Source organism: Aulostomus chinensis, chromosome 15, assembly GCF_037954235.1.
Source record: "Aulostomus chinensis isolate RoL2024-O1b breed Wild chromosome 15, RoL_Achi_v1.0, whole genome shotgun sequence".
NCBI lineage: Eukaryota > Metazoa > Chordata > Actinopteri > Syngnathiformes > Aulostomidae > Aulostomus > Aulostomus chinensis.
The window spans coordinates 5,864,656-5,884,205 of NC_141334.1; the positions used below are offsets into that span (position 1 = coordinate 5,864,656).

The 19,550-nt window shown below is 43.3% G+C and overlaps 1 protein-coding gene across 3 annotated transcripts in view; it reads right to left on the reverse strand.

The window, feature by feature from the left end:
• jade2 (jade family PHD finger 2) overlaps positions 1–19,550 on the reverse strand; it is a 160,524-nt gene that overhangs the window by 51,522 nt on the left and 89,452 nt on the right. For all 3 annotated transcript variants that reach the window (XM_086226383.1, XM_086226382.1, XM_086226381.1), the window contains 5 exons: positions 16,365–16,576; positions 14,339–14,506; positions 10,090–10,206; positions 3,222–3,689; positions 2,516–2,680 (listed from right to left, as the gene is read on the reverse strand). In XM_086226383.1, the coding sequence (XP_086082509.1) occupies positions 2,516–2,680; positions 3,222–3,689; positions 10,090–10,206; positions 14,339–14,506; positions 16,365–16,576 (1,130 nt within the window). The remainder of the gene's footprint in view (positions 1–2,515; positions 2,681–3,221; positions 3,690–10,089; positions 10,207–14,338; positions 14,507–16,364; positions 16,577–19,550) is intronic.

A 19,550-nucleotide genomic window follows, 5' to 3' on the forward strand; every position in this document is an offset into this window, starting at 1 on the left:
ACCTAAGTTAAGACGTGAGATATTGATATATAAAAGCCAAATGCAGCGTGTTGGAGTGCTGGGTGAATCAGCATGATCCTTTGGCCTAATCAGGAACCCTTAAATCCACTCCAGCTGAGTCTAAATGGGAAAACCAAAGAGCAATTAAAAATATCTCCCTCAATTATTCCTGTGTTTGTATTTTATTCTTTCGGTTTGTTACAGAGTTGTAGGTCATTTGGTTGATACACAGCCACATAATTGCCAAAACGTCGCCCTAGTATGAGCCAAATTAAACTAACCAAGTCGAGCCAAACAAAGGCTGGCCAGCGGTATTGTATCATATCACATGTCCCAGAAACCAAAGAAGAATTTAGGACACCAGTTTATTTTTACAGTTTCGTGGAAGACAATACACGTAATCTAGTTGTCTTTAGTAGATTTAGCATCATATCAAGCAGACGCTGATGATATAAAACACTGGCTCAAGTATAAGATGCCGTCTAGCCGCCTGTCCTTGGCAAACCAGACTTAAATGTATCCTCCTAAACTGGGATTTCAGAACTGTAGATGTTGGCTGTGGGCTCAGACTCCGCAGGGTAGATTGCAGGGTCAGGAAGAGGCTGTGAGAGCGCCACTGCAGCGAATGCCAAGCAACTATCAGAGTGACATGAACATTAGCCTGGGGTGAGGTTACGGCCATGGGTAAGACCAATCTCAGAAACTGAGCATTTAGCTGCCAAGTCTGAGCCACGATAGTGATTGCAGCCGAGGAACCGTTCCGAGCGACCTCCAAACTTTGCTACTGTAGTTGAGGTTCAGACTGAGGTTCTGCCTCGCTGGAAAGCATTTATTAAACGGCTATTATCTGTGTTTATGATGATGAGGTTTTCGCTGTCCTCTACGTAGCCTTGCTCAACGATGGCATGTCAATCAGACCCCTTCAGCTTATGTCCTCTTCATGGCCACCCTGAACTTTTTCCACATGTGATATGCATTGTTTCCATTACCATAGGAAAGCTTCTTAAGGGCCGGCCCAGCCTGAAAGTCCTTCTCCTTAAGTTCCAGCATCTTTCACCACAAGTGTCCTCTTGCTGGTGAAAGAGCTGCCACCAGTGGAGGCTCAGCAACTGGGTCTTTATGTCCTGAGACTTCTCCCAGAGTAACAGTTGTAGATCAGGTCTACCATGTCTGCCTGGCAGATAGCCAAACCTGGTCCACCTCACCCACATGTGTACACCAGCTGACGGCGCCGCTTCTCACACACAGCTGAAGACATGACCGCGAGCATCAACTGTTACTGTACCTCACACTTGAACGCGCTTGATGCCGGACGGTTGATGAGAAAGAGCTAAAAATTGAAAGCATCTCTTGGACTTCAGACACATTGCTCTTCCCAAAGAGCCCCGTCGCAACGTGGAACTGTTCCACATCCAGCACTCTCGCTAGCCTCCGAGAAGGCCTCCTCCTCCTCAGAGCAACCAGCTGTGGCTTCAGCTCAGACCAGGGGTCTCCTGCTGCATTCTCATGATGTTTGACTCATTGCAATAATGAGTTTCCAACAGGAAAAATACACATGGACAGACTCCCGTATATGGAAACCAAAAACAACAACAACTGGCGAGTCGGTAATAATTCTGATGTCATATAAGCAGTGTGTGACCTTAATTCAGTGTTTGCCTACTGATTATTTCATTACTTTATTAATTCTTAATTTGAATATCATTTTGTGATCACATACTGTATAGCACAGTGTGTGACGTGGTACTAATGTTAAGAGAGGGAGCTAGTTTAGCTATAAACGCCACGCATCCATCTAATCCTTTGCTTTTCATTGTCACGGAAGACTGGGAACAGCTCTTAACGTCTTGTTTAAAAACGCCAAGCTTTAAAAGACAACTCATCCGTGTGACGTCCAGGTTAAAAGTTACCGAACGCAACAAAACCAGAAGAAAAGTTTCCAAACTCAGATAATCTGACAATTCCATCATGAAATGATTGCAGCATTATTTATCACTACTGTAAACACACACACACACACACACACACACACAATGGGGCATAAATTACATCCCAGCTAAAGTTGTTACCTGCTCTGATCCTGTAAGTAAACGCTGAGTGGTGCATTTGATATTTTGGAGAGAGATGGTGATGAGATGATGATGAGGCGGTGCCTTGACGGCGTAACGATGTGTTATTATAGATCCTAAACAATCAAACCAGCAGTGTCACCTCATCATCAGCAGGTAGTCTTACCCATCAACATCCCCGCACTGAGCACAGGCCAAGAACATTCTGTGAGCTGCGATTTCATTTTCAACACTGAGCTCCGTTAGTCGGTGACTCATTTTATTAGTCAGCCATTTCATTATGCCTTCACCCTTCAGGCTATTTATTCATTTATTATTAATATTCACATGGCAAAACCTTATATGATGCTCAATAATCTTTTTTAATTAACATTCTGAAATATGTATATCTCTCCTTGCTGGACCACATGCACTCACACATACACACTCAATGTTTATCCACTCACCCTCTCCAAGTCCTGTCGGAGGTGTGTGAAGAGTTTGAGGCGTCTGTAGAGGACGTCCTGCTCCTGCTGCGCCAGGTTGTCCACTTCATCCCTCTTTAAGGTCACCAGAGGTCGATTAAAGTTTGCCTTCCTCTTCAACTTCCAGAACTGATAGAGAAAGTCCACCTAGGAGAGAGTTGACACCGTGAATCAGATAATCCTCATCACTACATCGGGATATCGTCCGGAATCCGCTGTGAATTATATGTTGTACTTTTTCCCAAGTCCACTACAGATACAATCTAAATAAGATATCAGATGTTGGCGGGGGTATGAGCGCCGAAGAGTGCCCTCCTAATTCAATAATTTATTCATTAAGTAATTAAAATTGCTTAAAAGCAGTAGAAAGAAGTAGTGGAGAAATATTTTATGACGACTGTGAGACTTTCCTCGGCTGATGAAGTTCTGTGATACGTTGGACGGCTCAAGAGCAGAGCAGCCCCTCATCCGAGCATATTTTCTCTATACAATGTTGCTCTAATCAAGTTCAAGAAGTTTCAGCTTCATATTCTTAGCAGACAGAACTTAAGTTTACCAAGCAGTTCCAGTATTTGTGTAGTTATTTATGTGATCGTTATCCTGCGCTCTGTGGTGTTTGGTCAATATGGACAAGTTAACAGTGTCATTTGCCAACATTATCTAATTCTAATCCTGTGCCCTCACGTACCTGCGTGACGGGCAGCGCCAGGTTTTCGGCAACCTCCCTGGGATCCACCAGTCGGTAAAATTCATCTTCTAGCTCCTGCAGCTTCTGTTTCCTCTGGCTCACCTTCTCTCTCTCCAGCTGGTCCCGCTCAGCTCTTTCTGATGCCGACACAGAAACCGGGTAGAGCACTGACCGTTGTTCTGGATCACCGCCGCCGTTTGACTGGTGCTGCTGGTCCGGCCGGAGTTCAGAGGTGACAGAAACCGCTCCGTTGGTTGGGTAGTTGGTGATGTGGTTGCCGTTGTTCGCGCTGGCTGAACTGGAGGTGTTGTTGGCGGTTGTACTACTGTTGCTGGCGGAGCAGCTGTGCTCCAGACAGAAGGACTTAAAGCGCACCTCGTCGTTCTCAGCCAGGATGGTCCTCATCTCCAGACCGTGGTCGAAGGCGCATGTCACGTGGAAGGCCACAATACAGGAGGGCATAGAGCACTGTAAGATGAAGAGAGGAAATGTAGTCAGATCCAGAGGAGGAGAGGAAGAGGAGGCAACAAAAAAGAAAACAGGGGTGGGGGGGTGGCTGGGTGAGGAGGATGAAGGATGACAAGGAAGTGATGCAGGTAGCAGCAAAATAAAATTACAGCAATTACAGCAGAGGAGAAAAATTAAGAATGTAGGCTGGAACAGGGAACATGAAACACAATTTGAGAGTTTATTTTGTTGCTGGCTTTATTAAAAAAATCAATGATATTGAAGTGGTTGGTGAAAAACAGTTTATGTTATTAGCTTAGAACCTCTCAGCTCTTGTGCTCTCCTTCTCCTTCTCCCTCTCTCTCTCTCTCTCTCTCTCCCCCAAACACAAATACACACATTTTATCACTTTGTGACACTTTGTCACAACTACTTGTATCAAAGTGTCATTTTCGGTCCATTTCTTGTGTTATCGAGGCTTCAGTACATGTGCAGCAAAGCAGAAAGACAAGCAAAGTCACAACAAACACGGTTCCACCACTTCTGCTGACATTTTGGTACCATGGTGCGCGTGCGTGTGTGTTTGTGTGTGTCGGTATTGGTACTATCCATTACAGGTCATACTAAGAGGCAGCCTCCCACTGAGTCCCTCCAGGCATGGTGGGATTTTGTGTGTGTGTGTGCGTGTGTATGAGCCCTGGTGGCTCTATGTTGCTGTCACTGAGGGCACGTACATTCACATTTGTGAACGTGTGTGTGCGTGTTTGTGTGTGTGCGTACATTTCATATGAGTTCAGCATTCAGCAGAGGGACTCGCACTGAATCTCTCTTGTACAAATGTAATGATAAAAACCCGACTGATCCTAAAAAGTCCACCATCTGGAAAATAACTTTTTTCTTGTTTTCACACATTTTCTCTCTGTGTTCTAAATTGGCAGATAAATAGATTATTGATCCTGCGAGGCAAATCGCAGTGTGTGGCTCAACCGCCTTTAAACGTGTCATTCTGAATGCAAAACAGCTCCTTTGATGTCGTGAAACCTCCTGAATTCTTACAAATAAATCCCACGAGAGGCCGAACTTATTCTGAAAATTCATAAAACAAGTCAAGCCGAGTCTTTTATCGGCTTTCTTTTTTTCTAGCTCACACAGTAGAAGCAGATATTATCAGCCCATTAAAAGGCTGCTATCAGGAGGAATCGAGAGCATAGATTAAAGTTAGTGAAGCCCTGCAGCGGCTGTAAATCATACAACTTTCGCATGGCACGTAATTCTGCACGGTGATGGAGGGTCAAGCAAACGCCAGAATTTGGACCAGGTGTTTCAGTCTCGTTCTGAAGTGACGCACGACATCTGTCAGTTCAGCTATGGATGTGTAGATTAGTGAATGATTCTTGAGTGCTGCGTCACCATGTTTGTGATCATTTCAGCCTCGTCAGTATCTTTGGGCCCCTTTCATACTCAACTGGTTTTGTTGGACTTTTGAGATTCACCTGAACCAAAATTACAGGTGAAATTTCAGATTTGGTTCATTTCAGGTGAGAATGTAATCAGATTACAAATGGATTTATTTCATTTTTCTCCACTCATGTTTTCTGACTCTCAGATCAGCAGCAGTCTCCTTTTACAGAGTCTGAAAGGAACCTAAAATATGAAGTGAACCCGAAAGTCAAAGCCAAGTGGGTTGAAAGCAGATGCTGGAGCTGGAGAGGCAAGACGAAGGAGCTTTGACTGGCAGATAGAAGACAAGAGGCTTCGGCAAGCGTCAACACCAAAACTTTAAAAAAGACCAACAGAGTCGGTCGTACCAGAGTTCAACAACACTACGGTCTTTGTTCAGCTCATCTGATCCCTACTGCTTTGCTCGTCTTTGTGTATTTAATTTATTATTTTATGACAATTAAAGCCCCAAAAGCATTCGCAACACGCTGCTGTTGAGTTTTGAACATTGGAACAAAGCAACAACTCTGATTACAGCTCTGAAAGCCCCCTCATTGATTTGTAAAGACCAAAACTGTTCAGTCCACCACATCACCATGAAAACAAAGTCATGGTGTGCAGCAGCAGAATAATCACCTATCTGGCCTGTGGAAAACACCGTGATAAAAACATCACCTTGTTAACCGAGTTGCAGCCAAAGGTCTAAACCGTAGACCCCCTCTGTTACAGATTTCCCCAAATGTCAAAGCCAGACCTCTGCAGCTGCTCTCGCTTATTTGGTGTCAAAAGGCAAAAGGTTGAACACGGCGTGGATGATGATAGACGTGTTGTTTGGTATGAGTCGAGACATCGCAACAAAATACTTGTCTGGCCTTTCCCGCTGCACCTGCTACGCTCTGGCAGGGATGGATCGAGTTTTACTACTGAAGATTTCACTGATGAGTGGTTTTCAAACCTTTGCATGAGGTACCAAGAAAAAGAATTACTCATTGTTATCGCAGTAGGATTTAATCATATTGTCATTTAAATTCAGAGACAGAGCGTGTAAGAGTAAAAGCTATCTATCATCTATTATGAGGCGGTGAGTATTATTCAGAGAAGTGTTGTTTTAACCTCTGATGTGGCGCCTGCTGCTTAATTGATGGATGCTCTGTTTTGTGTCCCTTTTTTGCGCTCGTTTAGGGTTAGAACATGCATTTATCGACAGGAGCGTTTCACTCTGAGGCTCTCGCAGCAGAACTGTCACTGTTAAAAGAAAAAAAAATGTATACATAACTATATATGTAAATGCAACGTGACTCACCGAATGAAAAACAAAGCAAAAGCAAACTGATCTGCTTGCAGTGGGAAAGGAGCCAATCACCAAATTTTAAAGGGTTAAAAAAAAAAAGCATATACATGCTAATTTGGATTTAAAATTGGAATTCTTTTCATATATTTATGATATATTTATGAATCATCCCTTCTGGTTTTTGGTGATCAGTGTAGGACAGAAACAAAGTTCATTTACTTGAGCACCGTATTTACACACATTCTTCAAGAATTTGTGCTTAAGTATCTTTTTTTTGTGTGCAGACTTCTGACTTTAATTCATTACATTTCTAAGACAAATATTGTACTTCAAACTCCATTTTTATGGATGTTGAAGTCTGCTGTTCCTCACAGACAAAACCCCCTGAATGACGCCCTGCCCGTCTACGGTGATGCGTTTATAGGTATGTGTAGCATTGTGGTTTCTCAAGGACGTCATTTAGTACAGCCTGTGGTTTCAGAGGGCTACATGGTTCTTTTATTCACTGTCAAACAATAAAACATTACAGAAATGAGTTGGTATTACAAAGAAAATCCAAAGGAGATCTTAAAGTCGTTCTTTAGTCAATGTTGTATTTCATGTCTGATGAAACCGGAAATTGTCCGCTAGCTTTCCAACACATTGACCCTGCTGTAAAAAACAAACACAACATCTGCGACTGCCACCTCCCACAAGCATCTGTTCAACACTTTGAGATGAATTCAGACGTGGCTGCTTGGCGAAGGCTTCCAGGAACAGCAGCAAGCTCAAACATCCTGGTTAAAAACTCTAATAGACTGAGAAGTTATCCATTACTCTGGTTTCATAAAGATTTGCCATTTTCAGTCTGTAGGTTACTAATAGCTTGCTAACTTGCGAGCGCAGAGTTTGATGTAAGAACCACGTAAAAAGGAGAAGGCCAGAGAAACAGAGTGATTCAATTATGCAGACTAATAAAACATTGTGTATGGTTGTGTGTTGGCTCCATGCTGTAGATTCGCATTTATATTTCTGTGTTAGCCTGGCTGGGTCAAGCAGTAATAACACAAGCAAAACACTAAGTTGCCGGGGACGCTTTTATGCTGCGGCGCTGGTTTTATTCTTTTAAATTTCAACAATAGCGGCTGAGACAGAGTAAATATTTTTGTGAGACTGAGCTAATAATACTTAAACAACCATTTAATTCATTAAAATAAATGAAATGACAAAAAAGAGCTGAGACCAGAGGAGGAAATATCAAGGAAATGAGTGAGATGGAATGCCTTGGAGGAGTTGCGATGTTCGGAGGAAAACAGTCACAGCTGTTGTCGGTTATGATGTGGATCTGATGCGCAGCTATAAATCAGGCTTAAGTGCTGGATGGATCCTACACAAGAGAGAACCTGACTCCTGAGGAATAATTGGAGTGCAAAAGTTTGTTTACCCAGTCTCAAATCTTTTGAATTTCCTCTAATCGCCGCATTAAATTTGTTTTTTATCCTTTCTTGTGATGTCACAATAATTTGGCTCTCGAACTATCGAGCAGATGTCTGTCTTGTCAAGATTCAAATGACAAACCATTTTTCACTATTTGACAGAGGTGGAATTAATCAAAGCAATGCTAAAGGGTTCCATGTAGCTGCTTCAGTTTCGTGTTGGCTCACAATCCCGCTGTCATGGCTTGCTGGCGTTCAAACACAAGCATGATTAATGTTATTAGCAACACCTGTGCTTTTCCCATCATGACCAGCCAAAATGTCTGCTGCGATAAAAGCCCATCAGGTGTATTTTTCTGACCTGTTTTCAGCTCCAGCATGGTTTCGTCTGCTGTACATATGGCAGAGTTGTTACCATGTAAACGGCTGACATGTTCGTCTGGAATCTGTGACTGAAACTAACTAACCATGACGCAGAAGCATTTACTTAATTGGCTAAGTGTGTCACCCGATTACCCAAGACTGTTACAAGTATCGCAAATTACAAATACCATCCGAGAGGAGGACCACGGCCCACAGTCGAAGTAAAAATCAGTTCCTAAGTGTCTCCCACGCTCTCCTGTGAGACAGAAAAATGATTTGTTATTTCATATTTCCCTCTACATTAATGCTGACACAGGACTCCCGCTGCTCGTGGCAGCATACAGGGCTGCACGTCTTCCTCCTGTGTGAGGCGGCAGCTGATCAGTGAGTGTGTTTGAACAGCCGGCTGCCTCCAGCTATGGAACAAGGAAGGAGAGTGAGAGAGAGAGAGAGAGAGAGAGAGAGAGAGAGAGAGAGAGAGAGCGAGAGTGAGAGAGCCGGGGTAGAGAGTCTTCCTCCCTGTGGGCCATTCTAGCTCAAGGACTCACTGTTAATCTTCAGCATCAATACTGTGACAGCGAACACGCTCACACGCAACACAAACATGTGTGTACACACCTCCATGGTCATTTCATTCTGCGGACACTGTGCATATATACACTGCATGTCTACACACACACACACACACACACACACACACACACACACACACACACAGAGCATGAGCCTTTAGGAACCCAGTTAACCTTGAGGGTGCCTTTAACGCTGAATGGTGCACTAGCTAATAGCTGTAAAGTGGGTTAGTGTTAGCATGTCAGCAGGGGTTTTGTTTGTGTACTCAGCAGCATGTTAAAGAGGTGCCAGGTTCAAACAGATCTACCCGCACCCAGCAGGGGGCTAAGAACTATGATAATCTGTGTTTGTGAGAGGCATTGTATGTGTGTGTGTGCGTACACGTGGGTGAGTTTATACACTACTTTAACAAGTCTGTTGTGTTGCTCTGCCTTTTACAGGTTTTCTGTTTTGTGTAAGACTTCCTCTCAGAATACATCTCATCTGTCTGCTTGTTGGCAAGTTCTATATTCATGTTGTGGCACTTGTATGTTATAAATAAAACAACTCTGATGTCACTCCAGTGACACCAAAATACTGAATTTCAAACATAAGCTGGGGCTCATTCAAACACCAGCTTCAGATGAAGAGGTGGAGTTGAATGGCTGGTCGAGGCAGATGGCCGCCCACTGAGAGCCAAGGTTGGTTCTGAAGTTTTCTGTCAGTTAAAAGGCAGTCATTGTTTTTTTCCCTCTCTGCCGTCTCCAGGTTCATGTTCAAGGGGAATTACAGGGTCTCTTAAAACTGAACTTATAAAAATAAATAATTTTAAAAGAATTTACATGGTTTGGTTGTAGATCTTCTCTAATTATCAAGCGTCATGTGATAACTTCTGCTGTGATTTGGAGTTATGTGTGGGTGGTCACGATGCGTCCCCGTTCACCTTAGAACGTGGTTTTGGCAGATCAGATCAAAATCTGTCCTCAACGCTCCTCTGGTGCATTTACACCTTTACCTTCATGTGTTCAAGCACTCTCTGGTTGCAATATGATCACAAAAAAAAAAAAAAAATCCCACGTTAATGGCAGGTGTAAAGACGGGGGTCATATAACCTTCCTCCTCCATTTGGGGTGATTTGTTTGTAAATGAATAAGCTAACAAGTACCTTCCTGAGGCTTGAACTGGGGTCTCCACTTAAGTTCCGATTATTGATTAAGTGGTTAACAGCAAACAAATGAATGTTTTTTGCAGCAAAATAAAAACAAGAGACCTTGCCTGGAGGTTTTCAAGTGGTAATGAATTTAGGCGCCGGGGGGCGGGGTGACTATGACAAGGTGGACCAGGAGTGTAGCGGGCGTACCTGGATGCAGGTTCCTGTGTGTTCTCGGCACAGGCTGCAGGAAAGAGCCCATCGGCTGGCGGGGATGTGGGACACCTTGGTTATGGGCTCCATCTTCTCTGGACAGCCTATACTCACCTGCAAGCACAAGAAAGCATGAAGACACCGAGACAAAGCTCTGCTAGAGATAACCCATCCATTCAAGTCACCACGATGACGCACAGTGCCGGTATCACACCGTTCAACTTAATATTCTTTATCTGAAGGTAGGAGGTGCACAGATTTCCAAAACTAAACAAAACACACAAAACAACACGTTAAAAAAATATGAATAATGGCAGATTTTAATAATGTAAACTTGTAACATTTTAATCCTGAGGACCTATAGTCAAGAAGAGCAATAAGATAATATTCTAAACAGAGTGTTCAGGGGCTTTTGGATCTCACAGACACTTCTACAATTGGGATGCCACAACTGGAACCTGTCTAACGAAGGGATATTTTGGCAGGTCATCAGTTCTGACCATCCTGGAGTCAGGCAGGCTTGACTGTCAGACCCACAATTGCCCTAAAGAACCTCTAGTATGGAGACACTGTTAATCTCTTAACATTAAACAGCATCAACAAAAAAGATCTCTTCAAAAATTCGCTTTCATCATAGTTTCCACCAAACATTCCACTTTTATCGCTAATATATGATGACATAGAGAATCATTGCTTGACTGCCTGATTCTGAGAGTCCTTTGGACCCGCGGCAGGAACATGTGTGCTCCTTGGAAACACATTAAACAGCATGTGACTCACGTTCCCTGAGTGAGTTATCCTGAAGCGCTTCGGCCCCTGAACCTGGCTGCGCCACACACAAGCAGAGAGTCGTTGACCAGCGACAACCAGCAGGAGAGCAGAACGCTCATCTCCTTTCCTTCCTCCACTGCATATTTCCTCTCAAAAACAATTCCACCCCTTTCACATTCAAGATTCCCATATTTGCTAAAGAACCCCCCCCCCCCCCCCCCCCACACACACACACACACACACACACACACACACACAAGGCCACAGCTTTGGTTTCAGCTGTTGGCATTGATGTTTAGTGTACGGCCACTCAATCAGAGTATAGGGCTCAATTTCTAGCCCATTGAGCACGTCAGGGGAGAATGTCCGGACAGTGATGCCACGGCTGACAGCATCAATGTTAGCTTCTTTTACACTATCGACTGAAAAGCCGATCCATGGCGAAAAGATCTCCAGTTTTTCAAACATCTAGTTAATTGATCGGTCTGTTCTGAAGCCTGGTGGCCACACATGATGCACATCCACAGGATAAACATTCCACCTTCATCTCCTCTGTTGGTTCGTCAATACGCAATAACACTCGAGCGTGTGTGTGTCTTTTTATGTGTTTCACTCCCTGATATTTCAACTCTTCCATTTCTCAATGCCATTTCATTCTCAACTGACAGAATCTGAAATCACTTCATCTGAAATGGAAAGAAATTGCATGTGAAAAGACACCTTAGAAGAGGTGCATCTTGGTGTGTGTGAGATGTGAAAAGCCCTTTAAAGAGACCTCTCTCTAGGGGTTGAAGGCAGCTGCCTACATACAGTTGCAGAGTTAATGGTTGTGTCATTTGACGGCTTGGTCGTATGTATGTGCACGCACACATTCATGAATGCACCTGAGCTCTGTGTGTGTGTGTGCGTGTGTGTGTGTGTGTATGTGTTTGTGTTGCTTCTCATTTAAAAAAATCTCTTTAGCTCACATGAGTATACACAGTTTAGTCCATGCAGACAAGCACACATGAACACACACACATGCACACATCGCCCCCACACATACAAATGTTATTTTATTTTGTGTAGGGCAGGAAGAGAAAACAAAAGCAATTAGCCCAATCAAGGCTAACAGAAGGCAATTAGAGGTAAAAGGATTGCCGTGCCAAAAGCCACATTACAGGGAAATCTGCAGGTGGAGTGTGTTACTGAATAGGCTGAAGACCTGACTGAAGGTGCGCGCGAGGCGGGAGGTGCTGTTTGTGCACGAACCTCTGAAATGAGCTTCCATTCAGAGCTTCAAGATGAGCCCCGTTTCCTAACGGTATCATCAAAACACATTGAGTCAACATGAGTGGCCCCTTAGTTCCTCCTGAAGGAATTCACAAGATCGGCAGTCTGAAGAGGGAGGTCTTGACTGGAGAAGGTGCAGCATGTATTTTAAGCATTTACTGCTGGTGACAGAGTGCCGTCACCTCGGTTGTATTTGCACTCTGGCTGCATGGCTCTTTCAGGATAGAAGCGAGTTCGGGGGGGGGGGGCACTCTTGCTATATCAGATGTGGGATAACTTCCTCTGAGGTCATTAGAGGTGTGCTTGGTGTGTGCACCATAACAAGGACCCCCAGTTTACATTGACTCCTGTGTGAGGGACGCCACAAATGGGGGAAGCACCAGTTTGTGAGACACCCTGGGATTAAAAAGGTACAGTGGAGGATGCGTGAAGCGTATGCACGTATCCCTCAAGCACTATAGCATCCAGTTCAAGATGGGGTGACCTTCACTATACTGCCCCTTAGATGTACCTCCTGTTATCTCCCCTCTGATATTCAAATGCAGCAGCCTGTTGATTGTTTATCAAGTGTTGTGGTGTGAAGATAGCTGGTAACGCACATAAGTATATATTTCAAGTATATTTCTGCCTTAAATGTCTCTCAAGATGGATGGAGACTATGCGGGAGGAGTATTCAAAAGGCCCAAATAATAAATAAGTCAGAACAATCGCTGTTCATTAAGAGCACAGCAGTCTTTCAGGGGGTTTTCTTTTCCATCGCTTTCACACTGTAAAAACGTCACCCAAGAGCATCTTTATACACATATTTTTCCACTATTCCCCCCACACACATGCACACCAATTATTTCTCATGTTTGTGTACTTGTTTACTCCATTGACCACTGGAGTGATGCAGGGCGAAAGGGATTTTTGCACTTATTTTTTGCAAAGACTGTAGCTCTACGTAAACAACTCACTCCAGAGCCACTTTGGTCCAATATTCATCAGTTTAAGAGGGGCCACAGACACCAGTTTTTTTTTTTTTACAGTTGCATAAAGTGCATCTCAGGGGGGATCTCAGCTACGATAACACTTTGATGTGGACTGCTGCAATTACCAGTCCCTCAAGAAAAATGCGATTATGCGATATCGCATGATTCAGCGCATAACTGGCCAAAGTCCATACATTTACAAGGCGGCAGCATTTTTTCAAAGACGCCGCAGTTTCACCGCATAAATCGTCAATTTCCATGCAAAATACATAAAATACACGGGGCTTGCATGACTTAATAATCCCCGCATTTTCGTTGCAAAAACGTCACATATCTTCGCAGAAAGTTGAAAAATGTTAACACAAGAGCAGCCATTTTCCTCCTGTTGCCTTGAGAACGTTGTGAAGTGCCATCATCGGAAAGCTGCAAACCCCACAAAGAAGACATGATGAAGCCCGCAAATCAGTCTCTTTGGCAACAAAAGTAAGCTTGGAACTCGTTTGACTCGTCAATGTTTTGTAAGTTTGAGCCATGTGTCTATTTAGGTCCGAAAAAAAATAAGATGAGAACTTAAGTATTCTCAGCACTTTATGTGACGCTTGCTTAACCTAGGAAGTAATTTGAAATGACTCTTTACATGAAGGTCGTAGCCGAGTGAGAGAGTTGGGGGAGTCACTTCTTTTTCTTGTTCATCAAACAGCAGTTTTTGCAAATTCCTGCAATTTTTGCAAATTCCTGCACTTCCACCGCATAAAATTGCATAAATATCCTGCATATTCCACTGCATTTTTTTAAGAAAACGTCCCGTGTAATCAAGGATTTTTGCCTGCAACAATCACAAAAAAACTCAACAGCGTTTTTCTGGAAGGACTGAATTACAGGACCTTGAGGATCGAAACAAACAAGAGATTGATTTGACTTCATTGTGGTTGTATACCACCATGGTGTTGACTGTCACAGTGACCTTGACTGTTCACCTTTGACCCCCAATGACTTTTTTATGTCATCGTGGAGTCCCAGAGGATGTTTGCACCAAATCTGACAAGATTCCGTCCAGGTGTTCCAAAGGTACCTTGTTGCCAGTGGCTCTGAGCCATGACTATCACCGGTGTGGAGGCATAGAACTCAGCTGTTTTTTTTTACTAATCAGTGACTTGAGTCTAGTACAATTCGTACATAAGTGCTAATCATTTTTCTCAGTTTGAGACTTGTGTCTACTTCTTGACTCTCACCTCAGGGATCCATAAGGCACAGCTGACGTGGACCCACTTGGTTCCACTGCGGGTGGGCTTGAGGGCGCCACCCCTCTTGGGGCAGAGCAGACATTTTGGCTGGACGCCCAGAGCGCAGGTCCGACACAGCCAGTTCCCCTGCGGTACCTTCAGGATGCCATAGCATGCCTGCCAGAGAAATAAAAAGAGAGAGAGAGAGAGAGGGAGAGGGAGAGGGAGGGAGAGAGAGAGAGAGAGAGAGACATTAGGATGTGAGTCAGGCAAAGAGACTCTTACTTTGTTCAAATGTTAAGAAATATTCAGTGAAGAAGCGTAATGAAATTCCTCTGTCAATTTACATTCCAAAACACTGCAGCGAGTTTCCGTGTATTTATGATTTTGAGGCTGGATGAGAGATGGAACCAAGATTTACGAGCGGCTGGACTTGAACCCAGACATGATCTGAACCAGCTACGCAACCAGGCTCATTGTCTTGTTATTGTGTCACAATCCCATTACTTTGATTTTTGGAAACCACATGCATTCAGTGGTTGCTGTTTCCAAAATAAAACAGTCCTATGCTTATTTCTCTTGTCACATAAAATTAGGCTATTCGCAAATTTCAAATTGGCACGTTTCTCCCTCATCTCACAGCTCTTTAAATCGTCTTGCTGACTGCTATTCAGAAGACATAAACAACACACAAAAGACCACAGAACAATCTGTCCTCATGTTATCATCCTGCCCAAAACCTTTGTTTCAACCGGAATCGACTTAGCAAAGCGAGACATTTAGAGCACGTTATTCTATCATGCCTGCTCCACCCATTTCCTCTTCCTCGAACACACAGGAGTGCTTTTATGCCAACATAATAGCACAGTTATATTTGATAAGATTCAGTCCCCAGGGTCAGACACGAAGAAAGATTTTATAGTGAGATGAAATGTAGCTCTCAATTCTGGTTTTGCAGAGTGATTCTGCAGTGAAGAGTGAGCCGCACTCCTTTTACAGCCACCTAGAAGTTCACTAAGGCCCTGCTGCAACATTCCTTGCAGGTCTCAATCTATTATCCCTCCCTCCTGACGGAGAGATACAGCATGTTTAGAGCTGAAATTGTTGACTGATTGTCAGTCAATAAAAATAGTTGATGGAAAAACAAACCAGACACGAGCAGGATGTTCTCAGCGTGACAGACAGAAACACATTGAGACATCGAGTATTCCGTCTTAATTAGAGGCAATTAAAGCAGTTTATTGATCAAACAAAAGACTTGAGTGAGAAGGGTCGGTGGTTCAGGGAGGTGACCTTACTAAAGACTGAAGACTGAAGAGAGGAATCTACTCGATACGCTCCGGGAGCAACAAGTCAATGTTTTATAAGACGCTTCCACTCCACAGTGAGGCTTTATGAAGCCCCCGCAATCAGACAGTGAGGCCAAAAGTTCCCACTTCCAACTGACCCGACTGGTTTTGATGAAGAAACCTTATTTAAAAAAAAAGAAATCATTTGATCGTTTCTCTTTGTGTCGTCCACTCATCTGTCCCGTCGGCTCTATTCACACGGCTCGCGCTTGCACGCAGCAACCTCACTGTTTCACTGACGTTTAACATGATTCATCCAGAAGGGAGGTTCTGTTGTCTGCGCTGTGTGTTTGTGCATCAGCAGGTTTACAAAAATGTTCCATAGTGAAAGGGTGAAGGAGCGCGGGTCAAGGAGGAGCCCCTTACAATTTGGAGTGGATCAGGTTCACAGTCTTTTGTTAATATAGCGGTAAAGTGAGGCAGCCACTGATCTTCTTTCACACAAGCACCACTTGTGATATTGGTGCTGTATACAACATGGTCATGCATGTCATTCCACATGTAAAGCTGGATGTAAAGCGGCCAAATCTGGTCATCGTTATTTTGCTTGTGCAACGCAGCATTGAACTTTTATTTTCCATTCTTTTTTTGATGTACATTTTGAAAAAGTCAAAACAAGGATCCTTAGTTAAACTATGCAAGCTCACATTACAGTGCATTCGCTCGAAGTGATATGAAACAATGACCTGATGAACGCAAACGTTGCACTTGTCACAGAAGACCATCTCGTTGCCATCTTCCCCCTCCGGCGAGCGGCAGACGTCACACACCACGTCCTCGTCGTACTCGATGCCCAGGCCTTCCTCCGTCTCGATGGCCTGCTGCATTTTCTCCTCACACACACTCTCCAGCTCCACCAGAACAAACTCCATCGTCAGCTCGTCCAACTCCGGCAAAGCTGTGGATGAGAAAACTTGATTAGTGTTTTTTACTCCTGGGCAGCAGATCCCCTCCCATCAATGCTCCAAAATGACATCACTGCTGGAATGAGGGATGAATATGGGAGAAAATACTACACCTGGACAATTACAACTTATCTGACTGAGACGTGTGTCTTCATCATGTGTTTTATGCTGTTTTGCGCTAAGTATATAATTGCAGATATGAAAACATTAGGACTTAAAAGGGGCAGCAAGCCAGTGGTTGGGTTTGAATTGTGGTTTTTCGGGTCATGGCCGTGGTCCGTTTCGGTTTTTACGTCAAACAGAAGAAGAAGCAAATGACAGCGAAACACACGGACACTCAGAATGAGATGAAATGAATAAACAACACAAATCACGGCTGTGGTTTGATACCATTAGTGACAGGAGTGTCACGTGTGCAGCCTTGGGCTCGCTTTGAACGGTTCATTTTGTAGAAATTCGGATCTCCATCCTTAGAAATCGAGTAATCTTTGATAATACAAACAGGCATCATCAAATGCTAAACTACCAGTTATATTGGCCAATTAGAAATGTGGTGAAAATACAAACTCAAATACTCTCAGGATATAAACCCAGGAGAAACTAAAGTGATAGAGACAGAAGTATACGAGATATAGCTGTATAAATGTACCTATGGTATGATAGCGGTGATTTGCAAGGATTTCTAATGATATACTACAGACCAGGGGTTCCCAACCACACGGCCTCAGACTGGTACCAGGCCTTGGGCTGTTTTCAACTGGGTCGCAAAAACTGTCAGAGGCCAGAGAGCAGCTGCACACCTACAGTACACAGCACATACAGAACTGCTCAAAACCTCAATCATTTTCAGTGTCCAGACCATTTTGAGTCATGCTTCCCTTCACACACACACACACACACACACACACACACACACACACACACACACACACACACTTCACAAGGTCGCTGTCTGTTTTCTCTGTGCCAGCTCAGGATGAAACGTGCTAGAAATTAGCTGCAGGAAGTGGGAGCGTGTGGACTTTAGCAGAGACATGCTACACATGTGCTCTGTAACTACAAGCACATTTGCAATCACAGCCAAGTGAAACTATGAAATTCGCCTTTAAGTCCCTTTTGCTGATAGCTCGCTTGACTGTGCCAATGTGTGCCGTCATTAGTATTCCTGTGTGATTTGCATCTCAAAGTAATGCCTTGCTCTAAGGCTGCTTAATAGTTGATGAAAACTGATTTAAATGGAAAATGTGAGCATTCGTCCCATAAAAAATAAAAAATTTCGAGGTAGTGGGAAAGTAAACAGTCGGGTTTCCAGTAGCAGTAGCAAACTGATGCGGCTCGTTATGATCTCATTACATGCAGTGAGATTTAAATAATTACAGAAAATGGTTAGCAGCAAGGCATTAGATTGAGGGTGAAAAGAGAATCTTTTTCTGAAATATCAGATTATTTGGATTGTTGTTTAAAATCAGAAAAAGGTAATTTGAAATAAATATTATTAAGAGAGTAGATTGTGCCACAAATCCTGAATCCTCCAAGTAATGAACTATGCCTACACAAATTAAATTAAATCATTTGCATAACCATAATCTCTGAATCTCAGATTTATAATAACAGAACCCATTATAATGTGATTGTTTTTTTAAGTTCTGCATTTCAGAGGAGATTTTTCTCTCGCTACCAAATACAGCGCTAATCAATCCACATTTTCTCTTTCACATTATGTCTTAAAAACTCCTTGGCAGGAGTAATGAAGCTCTTGCCATCCTGCACTCCGTATTTGAGGAATGTTTATTGATCTATTCGAAAGGATTTAGTAGGGAGTTTTTCCAAGTGGATAAAGTTGTTTATCTATTATTCACGTCACTCAATCTTTTCCCACCCGAAAATAAATTAAAAAAATAACTTTACTTGCAGATTCTTGATCTTTACCAACATGGGGTCATGGGATTTTGTTGTAAAGGAGCGCAGCTTTGACTCTTTTATAAATTGTTATATTGTTTTAGAATATCAACTTTAAGATGGAATTCTATATCTGCTGCTGAATCACATATCACTCTTGGAATCGTTCACTTAACTTTGGCCTGAAAGAAGAAGTTAAAGAAGGAAACAGAGGATTTAAAAGCTGCTTTTGAAAGAGCCGAGAACAAGGAAGTAGGGTTGGACATTAACCTGCTCTGACATTCACATCATGAACTGAACACGCGCGCACGCACGCGCGCACGCACGCACACAAAACAGGAACAACACATGTTTGAGGACTGTGTCTACTGCAGTGGATTTATCTTCAGTGTCTCATTGTTGGACCTCGTGCCAGTAGTACGCATAATATGCAGATATAAATTCATCATTTTGTGTATGTGTGTGTGTGTGTGTGTGTGTTTGTGTGTGTATACATTCCTGCAGGCTGTTATGATGATAAAATCATAGTTATTCCTGTAAAAAAAAGTAATGCAGTACAAATTGCATGATAAGCCATGTAATTGTGAGGCAGGAAGTGAAAGGAGTGAGACTTTAGGCAGCCGCGATTCAGGCGACAGTACTGGTTACTATTAGCGAGACGTCAACCTACTGATGGGTGTCTTTACTGAGACGACCAGGACGACCAAACCAGATTCTCTGTGTGAGCCGATCGGGACATTTGCCGTCATTGGTAATCATTTATTTCTTTGTGATTTCAAACCAGGATCTTTGCCCAACGTTAACCACTTAGTTTGTGTGCCTAAACCCTAAGCAGACTTTAACCATGGCATTGTCCCAACCATTGTATAATACTGCATTTTTCACCAAAATGGAGAGGAACCTACCACATTCTGATTGATGAGGATTACCCATCTGACTCCTGCGATGCAGACGCACACAGTATCGCTCGACGTGATAGGTGGACGTACGACCATGGAGCCAAAGCCCCTGACTGCCAGCTACTCTCACCATCACGTCTCTTATAAGACGCACAGATCAAATACAGTG